Source organism: Lepidochelys kempii, chromosome 1, assembly GCF_965140285.1.
Source record: "Lepidochelys kempii isolate rLepKem1 chromosome 1, rLepKem1.hap1, whole genome shotgun sequence".
NCBI lineage: Eukaryota > Metazoa > Chordata > Testudines > Cheloniidae > Lepidochelys > Lepidochelys kempii.
Genome location: NC_136380.1, coordinates 288,060,750 through 288,078,476, shown reverse-complemented (window position 1 = coordinate 288,078,476; position 17,727 = coordinate 288,060,750). Strand labels below are relative to the sequence as shown.

Genomic DNA, 17,727 nt, shown 5'->3' with positions numbered 1-17,727 from the left:
TCGCTCCCTCCACTTCTCCCTAAATGGCCCTTTGTTAGGTGTCTTCCCTCTAATAGCTGAATGCAGTTTCCTTCTACAGTCTGCCAAGCAATTACTTGAAGAAGCTCCTCTGTAGGAGGAATGTGCGACACCTCCCTGCTAGCACCGTGGCAAAAGATAAACACCCTGAACACCTTCCTGATCCCCCGCATCTCGTTCATCCTGAGGGGCTCCGCCGTGGCAAAGGTACCCCTCAACAAGGCGGACAAGGTCATCCAGCAGCTGGTAAAGAAGTGGTTATTCCTTCCCCAGAGAGCCAGCAACGAGCTGGTCTATATCACCTACAGGCATGGCGGTGCCAATGTCCCCCGCATGGGTGACCTGGGTGACATCGCAGTGATCACCCACGCCTTCCGCCTGCTGACGTGCCCCGACGCCACGGTAAAGAGCATCGCAGCGAAAGCCCTCCACGACGTAACGCAAAAGCGGATCGGTAGAGCCCCGTCCAGCCAAGACACCGCCAGCTTCCTGAGCGGTTCCCTGGACGGCGAATTCGGCCGAGATGGGGGCGACATCGCTTCGCTGTGGTCCCGCGCCCGCAATGCCACGCGCCGCCTGGGGAAACGCATCGGCTGCCGCTGGGAGTGGTGTGAGGAGCGCCAGGAGCTGGGTGTCCTGGTGCCACAGATCGGGTCCGAGGGCAACACCATAGTCACCCCGAGCGCCAGGGGCCTGCTGGAAAGGACCCTGAAGGCAGCCACCCACTCACTGTACGTAGAAGCCCTGAAGCGCAAGCCGGACCAGGGAAAAGCCTTCGAACTGACCAGCAAGTGGGACGCCAGCAACCACTTCCTCGCCGGGGGCAGCTTCACCCGCTTCGCCGACTGGCGGTTCATCCACCGCGCCCGGCTCAACTGCGTCCCGCTCAACGGAGCCGTCCGCCACGGGAACCGAGACAAGCGTTGCAGGAAGTGCGGCTACTCCAACGAGACCCTGCCCCACGTCCTGTGCAGCTGCAAGCCCCACTCCAGAGCCTGGCAGCTGCGCCACAACGCCATCCAGAACCGCCTGGTGAAAGCCATCTCACCTAGCCTGGGGGAGGTTGCCGTGAACTGCGCCATCTCCGGTACCGACAGCCCGCTACGACCCGACGTGGTTGTCACCAACGAAACCCAGAAAAAGATCATCCTCGTCGACATTACGGTCCCTTTCGAGAACAGGACCCCGGCCTTCCGAGAAGCTCGAGCTCGGAAACTGGAAAAATACGCCCCTCTGGCCGACACCCTGAGAGCAAAGGGCTACGAGGTGCAGCTGGACGCCCTGATTGTCGGAGCCCTGGGCGCTTGGGACCCCTGCAACGAGCGTGTGCTGCGGACCTGCGGGATCGGTAGACGCTACGCACGGCTCATGCGGCGCCTCATGGTCTCGGACACCATCCGATGGTCCAGGGACATCTATATCGAGCACATCACCGGCCACCGACAGTACCAGGAGGAGTGAGCCGGTACGACACTGTGCACACACTGTGGGAAAGAGACTGAGAGGCCTTCCCCATCGGACCGTATGAACTGGAACCGCAAGCCCGCTGAACATTAAACCCCACCAAATGAGGGTAGACCCATCCCCACCCCCGTATTCACTCACTATACCCAGCATACCGAACGTAGCTGTTGTGTGGATAACTTACCCCATATCCCGATGTCTGTACTCTGACCGGTTAAACTTTTCCCCCAGTCGGGGAATTTGCAGATTATTATGTGATCCTTGCTCCACCAGCGCCTAAATCGAATTAGTGAGCTGTAGCTCACGAAAGCTCATGCTCAAATAAATTGGTTAGTCTCTAAGGTGCCACAAGTACTCCTTTTCTTTTTGCGAATACAGACTAACACGGCTGTTCCTCTGAAACCTGTACCTTATCCCCTGACGACCAGAAACTCCTATGCTTGAACTCTGTACCGTTCCTTATTTCAACATTACCTCACCTTCCCAGGCCCAGGACTTAAGCCTATAACATGGCAACTTGTCTACCAGGCCAACACCACGTTACCCATATTTACTGGCAATAAGATCAGCCTCAGAAAGGGATATGAAAGGCATTTTTAAATAAATAAATAAATAACGATCACAACTATTCCTCTTCCACTTTTTTGGGGCAGCCTCCATGCCTTTCTTGAAGCCATAAGTCGTTTCCTTTCCTATCCCAAGGATCCATCTGGGGTGGGGACAGTGGCTATAGTGAATACTGCTGACTGGGTTGGCAAGTGAGGTTTCTAGAGCACAATCAGCTCAGTTCCTTTTTTGGGCATTACCTAGTTACCAGCAAAGACCATCTTAATTCAGCCAATACAGCCCAGGTTTCTCCTTTAAAGCAATTACTAATGCCTAGCTATCAGTGAATCAGCTGGTAAGGATTAATAGACTCCTTTCCCTCCTCAAAACCAATCTGTGTGCTCCTCCTTGCCACATGATTGGAATTGTCAATTTGAAGGTTACTAGAAGCTCCCACAGGGCAATTCCAATAGCAACATTTTAACAATTAAAGTGTGAGTATCATCTCTGAAATAAATTAGCTACTATTGTTTGTGCATTTATCCACACTATATTGAACTCTTAGTGTGTCCTGGTTTGAACTGGAGCAGGCTCATCGCACAGGAATTTTGGTGCAAGGGTGGGGGAGAGAGGAGAAATTTATTTTGTGGCTTTTTTACAATCATAGAATATCCGGGTTGGAAGACACCTCAGGAGGTCATCTAGTCCAACCCTCTGCTCAAAGCAGGACCAACACCAACTAAATCATCTCAGCCAGGGCTTTGTCAAGCCAGACCTTAGAAACCTCTAAGGATGGAGATTCTACCACCTCCCTAGGTAACCCATTCCAGTGCTTCACCATCCCCTTAGTGAAACAGTGTTTCCTAATATCCAACCTAGACCTCCCCAACTGCAACTTGAGACCATTACTCCTTGTTCTGTCATCTGCCACCATTGAGAACAGGTAAGCTCCATCCTCTTTGGAAACCCCCTTCAGGTCATTGAAGGCTGCTATCAAAACCCCCCTCACTCTTCTCTTCTGCAGAATAAATAAGCCCAGTTTCCTCAGCCTCTCCTCGTAAGTCATGTGCCCCAGCCCCCTAATCATTTTCGTTGCCCCTCGCTGGACTCTCTCCAATTCGTCCACATCCCTTCTGTAGTGGGGGGGACCAAAACTGGACACAATACTCCAGGTGTGGCCTCACCAGTGCCAAATAGAGGGGAATAACCACTTCCCTTGATCTGCAGGCAATGCTCCTACTAATACAGCCCAATATGCCGTTGGCCTTCTTGGCAACAAAGGCACACTGCTGACTCATATCCAGCTTCTCATCCACTGTAATCCCCAGGTCCTTTTCTGCAGAACTGCTGCTTAGCCAGTCGGTCCCCAGCCTGTAGCGGTGCATGGGATTCTTCTTTCCTAAGTGCAGGACTCTGCACTTGTCCTTGTTGAACCTCATCAGATTTCTTTTGGCCCAATCCTCCAATTTGTCTAGGTCACTCTGGACCCTATCCCTACCCTACAGCATATCTACCTCTTCCCTGCAGTTTAGTGTCATCTGCGAACTTGCTGAGGGTGCAATTTATCCCATCATCCAGATCATTAATAAAGATGTTGAACAAAACCGGCCCCAGGACCGACCCCTGGGGCACTCCAATTGATAACGGCTGCCAACTGGACATCAAGCCATTGATCACTACCCATTGAGCCTGACAATCTAGCCAGCTTTCTATCCACTTTATAGTCCATTCATCCAATCCATACTTCTTTAACTTGCCGGCAAGAATACTGTGGGAGACCATAGCAAAAGTTTTGCTAAAGTCAAGATATATCACATCCACCACTTTCCCCATATCCACAGAGCCAATTGTCTTGTCATAGAAGGCAATCAGGTTGGTCAGGCATGACTTGCCCTTGGTGAATCCATGTTGACTGTTCCTGATCACCTTCCTCTCCTCCAAGTGCTTCAAAATGTATTCCTTGAGGACCTGCTCCATGATTTTGCCGGGGACTGACGTCTGTAGTTCCCTGAGTTCTCTTTCTTCCCTTTTTTAAATATGGGCACTATATTTGCCCTTTCCCAATCATCCGGGACCTCCCCCGGTCACCATGAGTTTTCAAAGATAATGGCCAATGGCTCTGCACTCACATCAGGCAACTCCCTCAGCACCCTGGGATGCATTAGATCCGGACCCATGGACTTGTGCATGTCCAGCTTTTCTAAATAGTCCTTAACCTGTTATTTCACCACTGAGGGCTGCTCACCTCCTCCCCACACTGTGTTGCCCAGTGCAGCAGACTGGGAGCAGACCTTGTCTGTGAAGACCAAGACAAAAAAAGCATTGAGTACTTCAGCTTTTTTCACATCATCTGTCACTATGTTGCTTCCCCCATTCAGTAAGGTCTATTGAGTTTAATTATAGGTGAAGCTGGAACTGTAGGGCTGCCTATTAAGACTGCCTGACACTTTACATTATAAAACCCTGTTTTCAGTTGCTTATAACTTTGCAAATTGTTTAGTCTGAAATGTTACATGCTGGATCTTTTCTTCTGGCTGAGTTTTTATTTTTGGAAAATTTCAATCAAACTGGGTCAGCAGTTTCTGAGAACTAGGCTAGGGGAAAGGGTTTTGTCCATATTAAAGATCTTTAACAACTTTTTCTTTAAAAAAAAAATTACTGTCCCCATGCTTTGGAGCAGGACCTTAACCAGGGATGGCCTTGTGGTCTGGGATGTGGCTTTTGCCATCCCCATTATAAACCCCAAGAGTTTGACTAAGCAATCCGCCTTAGCCCTGGTCTACACTGGGTGGGGGATCGATTTAAATTACGCAACTTCAGCTACGTGAATAACGTAGCTGAAGTCGACATACTTAGATCTACTCACCGCGGTGCCTTCACTATGGTGAGTCGACTGCTGCCACTCCACCATCAACTCTGCCTGCGCCTCTCGCGGTGGTGGAGTTCAGGAGTCAACGGGAGAGCGCTCGGGGATCAATTTATCGTGTCTAGACTAGACATGATAAATCAACCCCTGCTGGATCGATCGCTGCCCTCCGATCCGGCGGGTAGTGTAGACATACCCTTAGATGCTTATTAGAGGCTTTAACAGACAAAAATCTGTGAAGATTCTATCCTCACTGAGCATGCCTGAGCCTCTCACTACTCACACTGCTGGCCAGAGTGGGCCACAAAGCAAATGGAGCAGGCTCTATCTCCTCACAGCTCTGTCACCAGACTGTGCATATACTATCTCTGAGCAACTGAGAATGCGCCAGTCCTGGGCTACAATGGCAAAACTAGACTTTCCCTGTAGTGGCTGGGAAGGCACTAGAGCTGAAAGCAAGGAGCCTCTTTCCCCTGTGTTCTCAATAACCCCTATGCTGGCAGCTAGGGAGAGTGGAAGAGGACGCTGTTTGTTTTGAATGCAGAGGGGACAGAAGGCAGACCAGGGGAGGGAAAGGAGTAGATTGGGTCAAGAAGTCTGATGAGACTGGGACTGGTTGGGCAAGGAGACTGGGAGACAGAGGTGGATGGGAGAACATTTTCACTGCACAGAATGGACAATTCCCAGGGAATGCATCAGGGTTGTATAATGAAATAGGCTGTTGTCTCTAGAATCCCTGCCTCATTTTGTTGAAGAAGTTGGAGAGTGTGTACTATTTGAAGTGCTAAGGACAGGTGAGTCTAGGCCTGCCCAAAACTAAAGGCCTTTCCCTCAATTAAGGGTGAGGAACCACAGATCCCAGGCAACAAATGATGTCTAGAGACAACAAATGAAAAAAAAAGGAGTGGGAGTGGAGTCAAAAGGTTGAAAATCAGAGATCCAGAGTGGGAACACTGAGCAGAGAACCCCCAACAGCACCCACTGCTCCTCAAAGTGTCTAGGGAGTCAGTAGACACTGCCTAGAGGAACTCTGCCTGGAGGTGTGATTGTATAAAGGATCAGAAATAGATCCTGCACTCACAGAGCATCACTCTGTTCAGCTTCCTCCCCCTGGTGTGATGGATGGCCCATCTTGGCCAGTGCCAGGAGAAGGTTGAGGAAGAGGTCCTGTGCCATGGATGGGAGGTGAAAAGAAAAGTACAGTCAGAACCACAGTAAGAAGTTTTGGAGGAGTCAGAAGGGAGGCTGCAATTTGATGCACCCTAAATAGATGTGTGCCAGGGTCTCCCTCTCACTGCAGAAGGGACATGCGTCCATGGAGTTTGTGAACCATGCCAGGTACATCCCTGTGCTCACAGTTGGGCGGAGGAGCCACCAACTAATACCCCCAGAGGGTAGTGGGACCAGAGTGGAGTACAGGCTGGCCTACTGGGGTGTCTTGCCCTCCTTGGGAGGGAACAGGTCCCACCACTCAATCTCGGGAAAGGACATGAAGGTGAGGAAGTGGATGGGGTGAAGCATGAGCACATACAGATGTTCCCTGGGCACGGTTCAGAAACTGACTCTCTGGATATTGTGCAGCTGGCTCAGGTGACCTGTTGGGGGTAGGTGGGCAGGCCTGCAGGGCAATGGCCCCATAGCAAGTTCCAGAGGGTCAGGGGTGAGTGAGGAGCACCCTCCCATAGGATCCACTTGAAGAAAGCGAGAGAAGCAGGAGGCAAAGCTGCTCTCACCTCCTGGAGCACACAACAGGGGACATGCAGGGGGCACAGCCCCATGCACTGGTAGAGTGCTGTGGGGTCCACCCACTCTCTCTGACTGTAGTCCAAAAGATCTCCAAGGCTTGTTATACCAGCCCAGCCCCCTGCTGCCCCTTCTCTGTGGCCCTGCCCCCTACTCCCTCCAGCTCCCCTCCCTCCAGTGCTGGATGAAATGAAGCAGCGGGCCGAATCCAGGCTGTAGGTTTGCCTTAAACAGTTTGTAAAGCCAACAGTTTCACCTTATTTATTAGTATCATTCCAATTAAATGAAAGTGCAAAGGGTGCGTGGTTTCAGTCAAATTCTTAATGGACGCTTGGCTCTTACGTTCCTCCTCAGCAGTCTGATCAAAAAGGCAAGGGCTGAATACTCCTGAATGTTGACTTGCCTTGGGGTGTTGAGATACATTGGTGGAGCAGTTGGGGGCGGGGGGAGAAGATGGTACGGGTACTACCACTGCCCATACGCTACCTGTAAATTGGATTCCTAGACTGTAAAGCCAGAATGGACCACTGTGATCATCTCATCTGACCTCCTGCATAACACAGCCATACAATTTCCCAAAATAATTCCTGTTTGGGATAGAGCATATATCTTCGAAAAACATCCAATCTTTATAAATCGCCAGTGATGGACAGTCCTGGGTAAATTGTCCCAATGGTTAATTACTCTGTTAAAAATGTATGCCTTATTTTGTCTAGCTTCAATTTCCAGACACTGGATCTTGCTATACCATTATCTGCTAGATTCAAGAGCCCATTATCAAATATTTGTTTCCAATGTAGATACTTATAGATTGTAATTAAGTCACCCCTTAACCTACTCTTCAAGATAAAAAGATTGAGCTTCTTGAAAGCTTATGCTCTAATACATGTGTTAGTCTCTAAGGTGCCACAAATACTCCTGTTCTTCTTGATTCTATTATAAATCATGTTTTCCAATGAGGATGGAGGATTGTCTTAAGGGAATCAACAATTAGGACAATTAAAATAAACAAAGCAAGGTGTTTTCTACTGTTTATGTCTTTTTATAAACAAACTATAAGGAAGGAGATTGATGTCACTGAATTCTGAACAGGTCTGAGAAAATATAATATCTGGTAACTTTCATGAAATGGTCTGTAATGAATAGAGCTCCTCTATAAATATATAGACTGGTAAGTCTTTCTCCTAGCCCTCACTTATGGAATGAGAGGACAGAAATTAACTGCCGTGTGTTCCAGTGAAATGTCTGAAACCACAGTTATAGAATAAATATGAAATGAAAGAATTAAGTTAGCTTAAATTTGGGTAAGGAAATATGTGTGTTGTAAAGAAAGGCCCAGACTAGCAAGAAAAAGGAAGGCCTTGAAAGTAGAGTCATAAGGCCAGAAGGAATGACGTAGAGAAAATGTCTGGTTCAAAAAATAACTAATGAAATCATGGGAAATTTCTAAGAAGAAGGGTTCTGACCAGTAGGGGTGACTGCAGATGGTTTTAAATAAGACTTAGACTTTGTCTACACTGCACTTTCATCAATAAAACTTTTGTCATTCAGGGGTGTGAAAAAACACTTCCCCGAACAAGTTTATACAAGTTTTACGGATGAAAAGCGCGGGTGCGGACTGTGCTTTGTCGGCCCTCACTCTCTCCCACCGACAAAGAGTGGCTATATTGCACACCTTTTAGCGGCACGGCTGTAGCAGCACAGCTAAGGTGTGTAGTGTAGACATAGCCAGAGTATCTTGGAAGGAACCAACATGGCCCTTTCCACCCCACTTATCAGTGTTGCCTCAAAAATTAGGGCCTCTGTGAACCCTGGTGCAATGGAAAAACTGTTGGTCAGCAGGAAGGAGGGCAAAAGATAGGGAGGAATGCCCTTGAGGAGTAAAAGAAAAGGGGTTTTAATCTGGACAAGATTTATAACTGGACCGAAGGGTGAACTGTCTCAAATTGTTTTTTAACTGGTGTTGATAATTGGCAATGACATCACTTGTTTGTTAAAAGGCATTTAAAAGTAAACTCTTAAAGGATTCGTTGCTGATACCTGCCTGACCAAGCTGGAGCTGACCAATATGTGTCTAAGCATCACTGGGGTCAGCCCATTTTTAAGTATCTTGATCAAATGCTTATAACTGTTTTGTTACTGTTTGGATGTAGTAAATTGGTTATTATTAAAGCATGTTTAGCACATTTGGCCTCTGGGTTTAATAAAGGAATTTATGGTTAAATTAGTGTCATAGTAAGACCCCTATATACATTATAATTCCAGCACTAGTTCATGGTTTTTCCACTTCTTTGTCCTAGCTGTGGGCAGAACCTGTCAGCCAGAATTACCAATTAATTTCTCTTCAGCAGGGGAGTATTTTCCTTGAAGCAGCATTAATCTTCCATAAAGTAATCGAGGGCAAAGGCTGCTAACTCCCACTTGTGGGTGATGAGTAAGAGACTTTCCCTAACATAGGCTGGTGATAATTTTCTGAAACTTTTCTTTTTAATAGACGAAGTATTCCATGCCTTTAGGGTTGGAAAGAACCTTCCACCTGTGGAAAGGTAACGCCCTGCCGCCCTCGGCACGGCTCCAGCGCCTCTGCTCGCGCTCCCCCCAGGGTCAGGAAGCAGCAGCTGGGTGACATTAACGAGCCTCCGGTGGCTTTGGCGCCTGAAGCCGCCACTGCTGTCAGTCGCGCTCCGCAGGGAAGCGCCTAGCGGAGGGCAGGCGCCGGACAGCCTGGCGAGCGAGCAGCTTGGATGCTGCGAGGAGCGAAATGCCGGCAGGACGGAGAAGGCGGGCACACGCTTGTGCGCCAGCGGGCGAGCGGAGCTAACACCGGGCAGGGGCTGGGCTGGGCCGGGCGAGCAGGGGGCGCGCAGGCTGCTCCGAGGGGCGGAATCCCGCGGCAGAGCCCGGCGCTGGGCGGCGCCAGCCCCAGCATCGGCCGCGCGCACCCGGGAGGGTCTGTGTGCAGTCCCCGCGACCGCGACGCGGGCGATGGAGGGGGAGGGGCGGACCCCGACCCCACCCCCTCCTCAGCGTGAGCGCGCAAGGCCGGGACGCTCGCGCTGCCTTCCTTGCTTCAGCGCAAAAGCGAGCGCGCAGCCGCTACGCGCGTGCGCAATGCAGCCGCGACCTTTCCCTGACTAAACCCGGTCTGGTTCAACTTCCGGCTCAAAGAACCCACGCGCTTCCGGAAAGCGCCCGGGCCGGCTGGAGACTCCGGAGCGAAGCGGCGGCCGGGGCCCCCCGCCATGGAGAGGTGAGCGCGGCAGCCGAGCGGGGCCCGGGGCAAGGGAAGGCCCCAACCGGGCCGCGCTGCGCCCGCTGTCACGGGGGGCTCCGCGCCCTGGCGCTCGCCCCTCCCGCCTCCCCTGTGGGGTTGCAGCCCGTGAGAGCTGGCGAGCGGCAGGGAGCCCGGGGCGGGCGCGGCCCTTCCCCCTCGGCTGCTGGCTGGGAGCCGTCTGGGGAGCGGGGGGGTCTGTCCCTCGAAACGTTGCGGGAACCGGCTCTCGGGGCCTCTTCACAGTCCCGCCCCCTGCAACGCAGGTTTCCCCGGGAGGCTCTCTGGCGTGATGGCAAACGCTGGGGGAGCAGCAAATAACGGTGGGGGGCAGATCCGTTAAATTGACCCCGGGGTGTCATGTGAACAGAACAGATTATACAGCCGGGAAGGGCTGTTGTGCTCTCTGGTCTGACCTCCTGCGTCACCTGGGCCGGGCCACAGGACTTCTCCCAAATAAAACTTGCTGCCTCAAGTCCAGTGGCTCCGGTTGAACTAGAGCATATCTTTTTGGGAAAATATCCAGTCTTCATTTTTAAATCTTCCAGTGGAGCAGATTCCACTGTAACCCTTGGGAAATTGTTCTAATGGTCAGTTACTGCGCACGTTTTTAACAATGGGGATATTTTTAGTCTGAATTTGTCTAGTTTCAACTTCAAGCCATTGGATCCCGTTTTATGCAACACCATACATTTAGGACCAAGAATTGAGGTCTGTATTGTGCAAATCAGGGACTCTGAAAGGAGCTACTAGAATAATTTGAGGCCTGGAAAATCTGCCTTGCAGTGAGATGCTAAAGAAGTTAAATCTAGTTTATCTAGGAGAGGGTAAAGAGGTGACTTGATCATGGCCTACAAATATCTATATAGGAAAGAATCATCTGATGATAGATGGGTCTTTAATCTGTCAGAAAAAGGTACAGTATATCCAGGGGTTGGAAGTCTGAGTTTGTCTAGCTTCAGCAAAAAATAAGATAACTAATCAAAAGAACAATGTATCCATGGACATGCTGGATTCTGTATCTCTTGAAGTCTTTACATCAAAACTGGATATTTTTCTAAAATATATACCGTAGCTCAAATAGAAGTTATGGGATGAGGTTCTTGGGCCTATGTTGTACGAGACCTCAGACTAAATGAGAGGTGGGCAAACTATGGCCCGTGGGCCACATCCGGTCCACAAGACTGTCCTGCCTGGCCCTTGAGCTCCTGGCTGGGGAGGCTAGCTCCCACCCCCTGCCCTGCTGTCTCCCTTCCCCCCCCCACTCTCAACTCACTATGCCGGCAGCGCTCTGGGTGGCGTGGCCGGCTCTGGCTGGGCCACGCGGCTGTGAGCTCCTGCCACTCTGAGTGGCATGGTAAGAGGGTGGGGAGTGAGGGGGTTGAATATGGGGCAGGAGGTTCCAGGGGGCAGTTGGTTGGGGAGGAGGTTCTGGGGTGGGCGATCAGGGGATGGGGATCAGGGGGGTTGGATAGATGTGGGAATCCTGGGGGGCCTGTCAGGGGGCGGGGCTGTGGATAGGGTTTGGGGCAGTCAGGGGACAGGGAGCAGGGAGGTCAGATAGCGGGTGGGGTCCTGGGGGGGTGGTTAGGAGCGTGGGGTCCTGGGAGGGGGCAGTCAGGGGACAAGGAACAGGGGGTTGGATGGGTTGGGGGGTTTTGAGGGGGCAATTAGGGGGCGGGAAGTGCGAGGGGGCAGATTGGGGAGGCACAACCTTCCCTACCTGGTCCTCCATACAGTTTCACAATCCCGATGTGGCTCTCGGGCCAAAAAGTTTGCCCTCCCCTGGACTAGATGGTAGTCTGTTCTGGATGTAAAATCTGTTAAGCTCCATGCTACACAGTGTATGTAAATTGACTTCTGGGGCTCTGTAGCCTTGGCAGATTTCCACATAGATTAGGAACCCCATGGACATGAGATATTTTGGAGCCTATGTAGAGTTAAAAAGAAAACTTGGATTTAAACTTGGAGAGTGGTCAGTTTGGATGAGCTATTGCCAGCAGGAGAGTGAGTTTGTGTGTGTGTGTCCCGGGGGGGGGGGTGAGAGAGCCTGGATTTGTGCTGGTCATGGCCCACCTTGATTACCATGCACATTGTAGGGAGAGTGGTCAGTTTGGATGAGCTATTGCCAGCAGGAGAGTGAGTTTGTGTGTGTGTGTCCTGGGGGGGGAAGGGGGGGGGTGAGAGAGCCTGGATTTGTGCTAGACATGGCCCACCTTGATTACCATGCACATTGTAGGGAGAGTGGTCACTTTGGATGAGCTATTACCAGCAGGAGAGTGAGTTTGTGTGTGTGGTTTTTGGAGGGGGGTGAGGGGGTGAGAGAACCTGGATTTGTGCAGGAAATGGCCCACCTTGATTATCATGCACATTGTGAAGAGAGTTGTCACTTTGGATGGGCTATTACCAGCAGGAGAGTGAGTTTGTGTGTAGGGGGGTGGAGGGTGAGAAAACCTGGATTTGTGCTGGAAATGGCCCAACTTGATGATCACTTTAGATAAGCTATTACCAGCAGGACAGTGGGGTGGGAGGAGGTATTGTTTCATGATCTCTGTGTGTATATAATATCTGCTGCAGTTTCCACGGTATGCATCCGATGAAGTGAGCTGTAGCTCACGAAAGCTCATGCTCAAATAAATTGGTTAGTCTCTAAGGTTCCACAAGTACTCCTTTTCTTTTTGCGAATACAGACTAACACAGCTGTTACTCTGAAACCTGAAATATGTAGAGTTAAGCACTGTACAAGATTTCTACTGAAAGTGGAATCTAAATCATTCTCTCCCCAAAACACTGGTCAACTTCTTGGACGTATGCTGAACCAAAATATCTAGGAAAACATGCCAGAAGTCAGATCACTTCACTATTTTTTTATTTTAAACTTCCTAGTTCTTGAACACATTTGATTTGCTTAAACTGACCCAGAAAAAACTGCTGTACTGTAAGATCAGCAAGATTTGTAAGCTCAGGCAAATTTGTTCAGTTTTGCTGAGGATAGCCAGTCTAATTTTGACTATAAAAGAGACTAGCATCTGCCTATATTAGTATTAGAGAGAGGGTTCAGTGCAGCTTAGGGCAGGTCTACACTACAAATTTATAGCGACATGGCTGCTGCTCTCCGTTGGCTTAATAATTCCACCTCTTCGAGAGGTGGTAGTTATGTTGGTGTGAGAAGCTGTCCTGCTGACATAGTGCTGTGTACACCGGCCCTTAGGTTGATATAACTATGTTGCACAGCGGTGTAAATAATCCACACAAATAATTTCATAGTGCAGACCAGGTCTTAGTTTCAATTTCTGACTTGTAGAGTTTAAGAAAAAATTATATATTCATTTGAAGAGGAAACAGTCTAAAACAATTAAAGTTACTTTAGTATTCAATCTGTAGCTTCTCTATTATATAGAACATTTGCGTAAGAAATAGATTTTAAAAATTCTTTGCATAAATGTGCCATGTTAAAGCTTTTTGCACAACTTTCTCAAAGTACTCTGGCTAATGGCTTAAACCAGGAGTGGCCAAACTGTGGCTCGCAAGCCCTATGCTGATCTTTTACAGTTAAAGTGTGGCTTGTGGAACGCCCCCATTCTCTGCTTGCCAGACTGTGGGAGGGAGCTTGGGGCTTTTGTCCTACAGTGGAGTGGCAGGGCTAGGTGCTTGCCAGAGATGACTGGTGCCTGCTGAGAGTGGGGTATTGGCGGATTAAATACTGGGCCAATGGGGCCTGTGCTCAGGGGCCCTGGCTAATTGGGGGCCCCGTTTCCTGACCCGCTCCGCCACCTGCGCGGTGCTCCTGCCAGGGAACGGGGTCGGGGCCCAGGGGAGCTTGACCTGCTCTGCCCGCCTGCCTGGTGCTGTTGTTGGGGCATGGGGGCTTCCCCTGTTCCCCAGCAGGAATGCTGGGTGGGGCAAACCCCTGTGCCTTGACCCTATTTCCCTGACAGGAGTACTGGAGGGGAGAGGCGGGTGGACTGCAGGTGGAAGGGGTGGGGAAGGGCCCCCACTTGCTCTGGCCCAGAGCCCTGTGAAAACTTAATCTGCCTCTGAAGTGGAGGGGCACAATTTAAAGGGTCAGCCCCCCCTACAGCTCCAGTCATGCCCCTCCCCAGGCATGCCCACTTCTTATCCTCATTGGCCCCTCCCTTTAGCTCCCAGGTGTTAGCTGTGTATAGAGAGCTCCGGCAGGCACCTCCCAGAGCTCAAGCCCTGAGACCTCTGTCCCCACAGGGCGGAAGCCCCACCACCCCACCGCGGGGCTGAAATGTTGTGCCCAAACAGGCACCTCCCATCTGGCTGAAACCCCAAACCCTGACAAGCACCTCCTATGGGGCTGAAGCCCTGAGATCCCCTTGCCTGCAAGGCTGAACCCCTGAGCCCCAGCAGGTGTGCCTTGGCTCTCAGACTTATGAAGATTGTCCGAGCCGCATATGCCAGTCAGTAAGTTTGACCACCCTGGCTTTAACGCTGCAGCCTCCACAGCATTATGAGAACCAAGTGCTCCACTAGAATTTTTTAAGTAAAGTCTGTTGCTGGATAGATATCAGTATTTGGAATTCCAGTTTTTAAGTTTTTCTTTTTTTGATATTAGTTTTTCTTTTTAATTGGATTTTTGAGTTAGTGCCATACAGTTACTGGCTACTCTTCTCAACCTTTTGGGAAATGTAATCTGAATATGTTTGTTTATAGCAACTATATTCCTGTTTTGTAGGAATGAATTTGGAGAGATGTCATCCCCACAAGATGTAGATGTGATCAGGCCTACTCGGAAACAGAGCTCTAAAAAAAGAGTTTCTAGTATCCTTTTCCTGTCAAGGTTTTTTTCTGCCTGTTTTAAAGGGTATAAAAATTGTGATTGCTGAATGCAGCAGTTAACTTTTCATGGTTTTGACTATAGTAAATGAAGGCTTTCCAAAAATTGAATTCTTGTCAGTTGAAGAGTGCTGTAAAACATATTCCTTTAATTTTATACACATTTGAAGTCACAAGTTACATTGAAGTGTACGTTAAAAATCTGATTTCTGAGATCTTTATACCTACTGTTTTAAAAGTAACTTCTGTCTATAACTGAAAGAGTTTGGGGAAAACTTTTTTACTCTTTCAGTTAATTTGCTTGTGCACCTAACAGCAATTTGTGTTTCATTGTTTCCCCTATGTAGTCCTTCAGTTTTTCCTATTGTTCGCAGGAGGTTTTCATAGAGGAAGAAGGAGATATTTTAAAAAATATAAAAATGTGATTGTTTTACAAGTACCAAGATTGGTTGGGTGGCTTGGGGTGTTTGAAGCTCCTAAAACATCTTGACTCCACGTTTTGTTTTATTTTTAATTTGACTTGGTTCTCAGTTAAGTCTCCCTTTTAAGAATTCTTAGTGAAACTAGAAAATCCAGGTTAGTTTCATTTGGAAAATGAATATTATTGTGTATTTAGCAGCATACTATACCACCTTGCCTGTTTAGCAGAACTTTTCCAAGTGATTCTTTAGGACTAAATTGAAAGACAATTGTATATTTATTGGAGTACAGTTTTGCAATAAGTTGTGTTTTGTCTTGTAGAGTTCCCCTAGCTCCTCTGTTAAGTTTGTTTTAAACTTCAAAATATATTCTAGGTTATTTTCATAATATACTTAGATCAGTGATTGAATAATTAATTTATACATGATAGATGGGAAGCTTATGCAAGAGTGTATATGGGCATAAGATATCATTTTCTGAAGAATGTAAGGGTTTGCTTTCAAAAATAGTTTTTTATGGTTGAGAGCACAATTTTCTGTATGTGAATTAATGCAGTAATATTTTCCTGAAACTGAGAGCAAAGGAGTCCAGCATGTCTGCTGTTGCTGGTAGCTCTCCTAAGCAACTACAGAATAAAACTAACAAGATGCTGGCCCTTCTCAGAATTTTGAAGAACAGGGAAACCAGTAGGGAAATTGACAGGAATCATGTGAGTTTCATGCTGCTTGGCAAATCTAGAAGGAATCACACACTGGAGTTATGTATTGAGTAGGAGGAACCACAAAACAAATTGAGGAAAAGGTAGAGAAGTAGAGAATTCTTCTTCCCCACCCTCTCCAAAGCAACTAGCAGGCTTAGGTGACTAGAGAGCAGATGTAGAAAGCTCCTTTTTTCTTTCTGTGGGGGGTGGAACTTCAGATTAAGCAGATACGTTCTAGCCAAAGGCTGATGTAATACTAATACCCTCCTTGATTCCAGCAGCAGTGGGTCTGGAATACTTCGCAGAGGGTTTCTCCTAGACCCCTCACCATGAGTCTCCCTCCATCCGCACACTCATCTTCAGTATCTACCTCAGGTTAGTAGGCTTAACCGTAGTCCTCTAGTTATTAAGTCTGTGGTAAATATTTCAAGCTTATCTAACAGGGACTATCTCTTAGCCTTGTTAATTGTACTGGACTAGATGTACATTCCTTATGGTATCTTAAGGATTTCTAAAGATGCTATTAGCAGAGATGGTTCATTTATAATATAAATCACTCTCAGTAATTTTGTAGTAGACCTGAGATGAAGTTTAGGGCACATTTTCTTAACGTGTCCACCAGTTCTTGCATCCCTGGATGACAGTCTTGGTAATGGAATATCAAGAGGCCAGATAGTTCCCCGAACTCCAGGGTCATTGCTTCGCCAGTTCTGTAAGTTGTTTTTTGTTTTGTTTCTCCACTTCCATGTATAATAAATTGTAGTTCGTGATTACACAAACACTAAATGTTTTGTTTTCTATATTTTTATTTCTCACTATTCTATTTTACCTCAAACACTTTATTCTGTAATTGTCTTAAAGTTTGTTTGGGCTGAGACAGTGTTTCTTTTTGTGTAGCAGCAGGCATGCTGATAAAGCCCAAATAATAATAGTAAAGATAATGTTACCTAAACTTTGAGAGAGAAACAGTTTAGCTCCTTCCTTAGTTAACTGAATGTAGGACTTCATAAGTATATTTACAATCTCGGTTACTGATTTTTTTTGGTAACAGAGCTCCATAGCCTTAAACTTCCTTTGTAGAAAAATATTGTTTTGCTTTTCAGTTACTCCACAAACACGAGGTTCCACAAAGCAGCTAGATATGTCGACCATCCTGGGAACAGGAGGGAAATCGCCTCAATTTACGCATACTCCTGGATTCTTTGGCCATCTGTCTACGGTATGAAGATTATAGGGCATGTTGTTCTCCCTTCTTCGCTCATATGAATCTTATGAAAAGGTAGAAGTGCTTACTGTGTTCACATACGTTTTGAAGTAAGCAGGGTGGTTTGCTTTTAACCAGAGCTATTTAAATCACCAAGTTGAAAACCTCAATTTAAATCCTCAATTTTAATCAACTTTTCTATTTGTATTTGTTATATTCTAAAGAAAGGTGCTTTCTCAAAATGGTTAATGTAACCATTAAAACTTTTTGCTTTATAACTAAATAGAGCCTTTACACTGGAGTTGGTACATCTTTCTGCTACGTAGGAGCAAAATACCAATATACTGTACACATTTATTAAGCAATTATATTGCTTAATATTTTCAGATTCCTATTAATTGTACATTTTTAATGTTAGAAAATGGTAATATTGCTTATTTATTATCTTTTTGCTCATGATTTGTATCAAGCTGCATTAGGATGATTAGAATTTAATTAAACACACAACATATAAAGTTTTTTTTTTAAACAAAACAACCCTAAATGTTTTGGATACATAAACTTCTCTTGTCAAAACATGTTTCATATTTACAACTAAACTATTAAAGGAAGAGAGGGATTGACTGTAGTCTGAATTAAACTGATTATATCAGATCAGTCTGGGAAAACTTTCAGTACGCCCAACTGAAAGT

General features: G+C 47.6%; 1 protein-coding gene across 3 annotated transcripts in view; it reads left to right on the top strand.

Annotated features, from left to right (window-relative positions):
* The first annotated feature begins 9,669 nt into the window (after positions 1-9,669).
* NUP107 (nucleoporin 107) overlaps positions 9,670-17,727 on the top strand; it is a 48,789-nt gene continuing 40,731 nt past the window's right edge. The window contains exons 1-4 of one of the 3 annotated variants that reach the window (XM_073327831.2): positions 9,670-9,887; positions 14,611-14,696; positions 16,454-16,543; positions 16,935-17,050. In XM_073327831.2, the coding sequence (XP_073183932.1) occupies positions 9,880-9,887; positions 14,611-14,696; positions 16,454-16,543; positions 16,935-17,050 (300 nt within the window). In that variant the 5' untranslated portion in view covers positions 9,670-9,879. Of the gene's footprint in view, positions 9,888-14,610; positions 14,697-14,770; positions 16,207-16,453; positions 16,544-16,934; positions 17,111-17,727 lie in introns of those variants that run through there. The other 2 variants (XM_073327832.2, XM_073327833.2) reach the window with 2 other exon arrangements.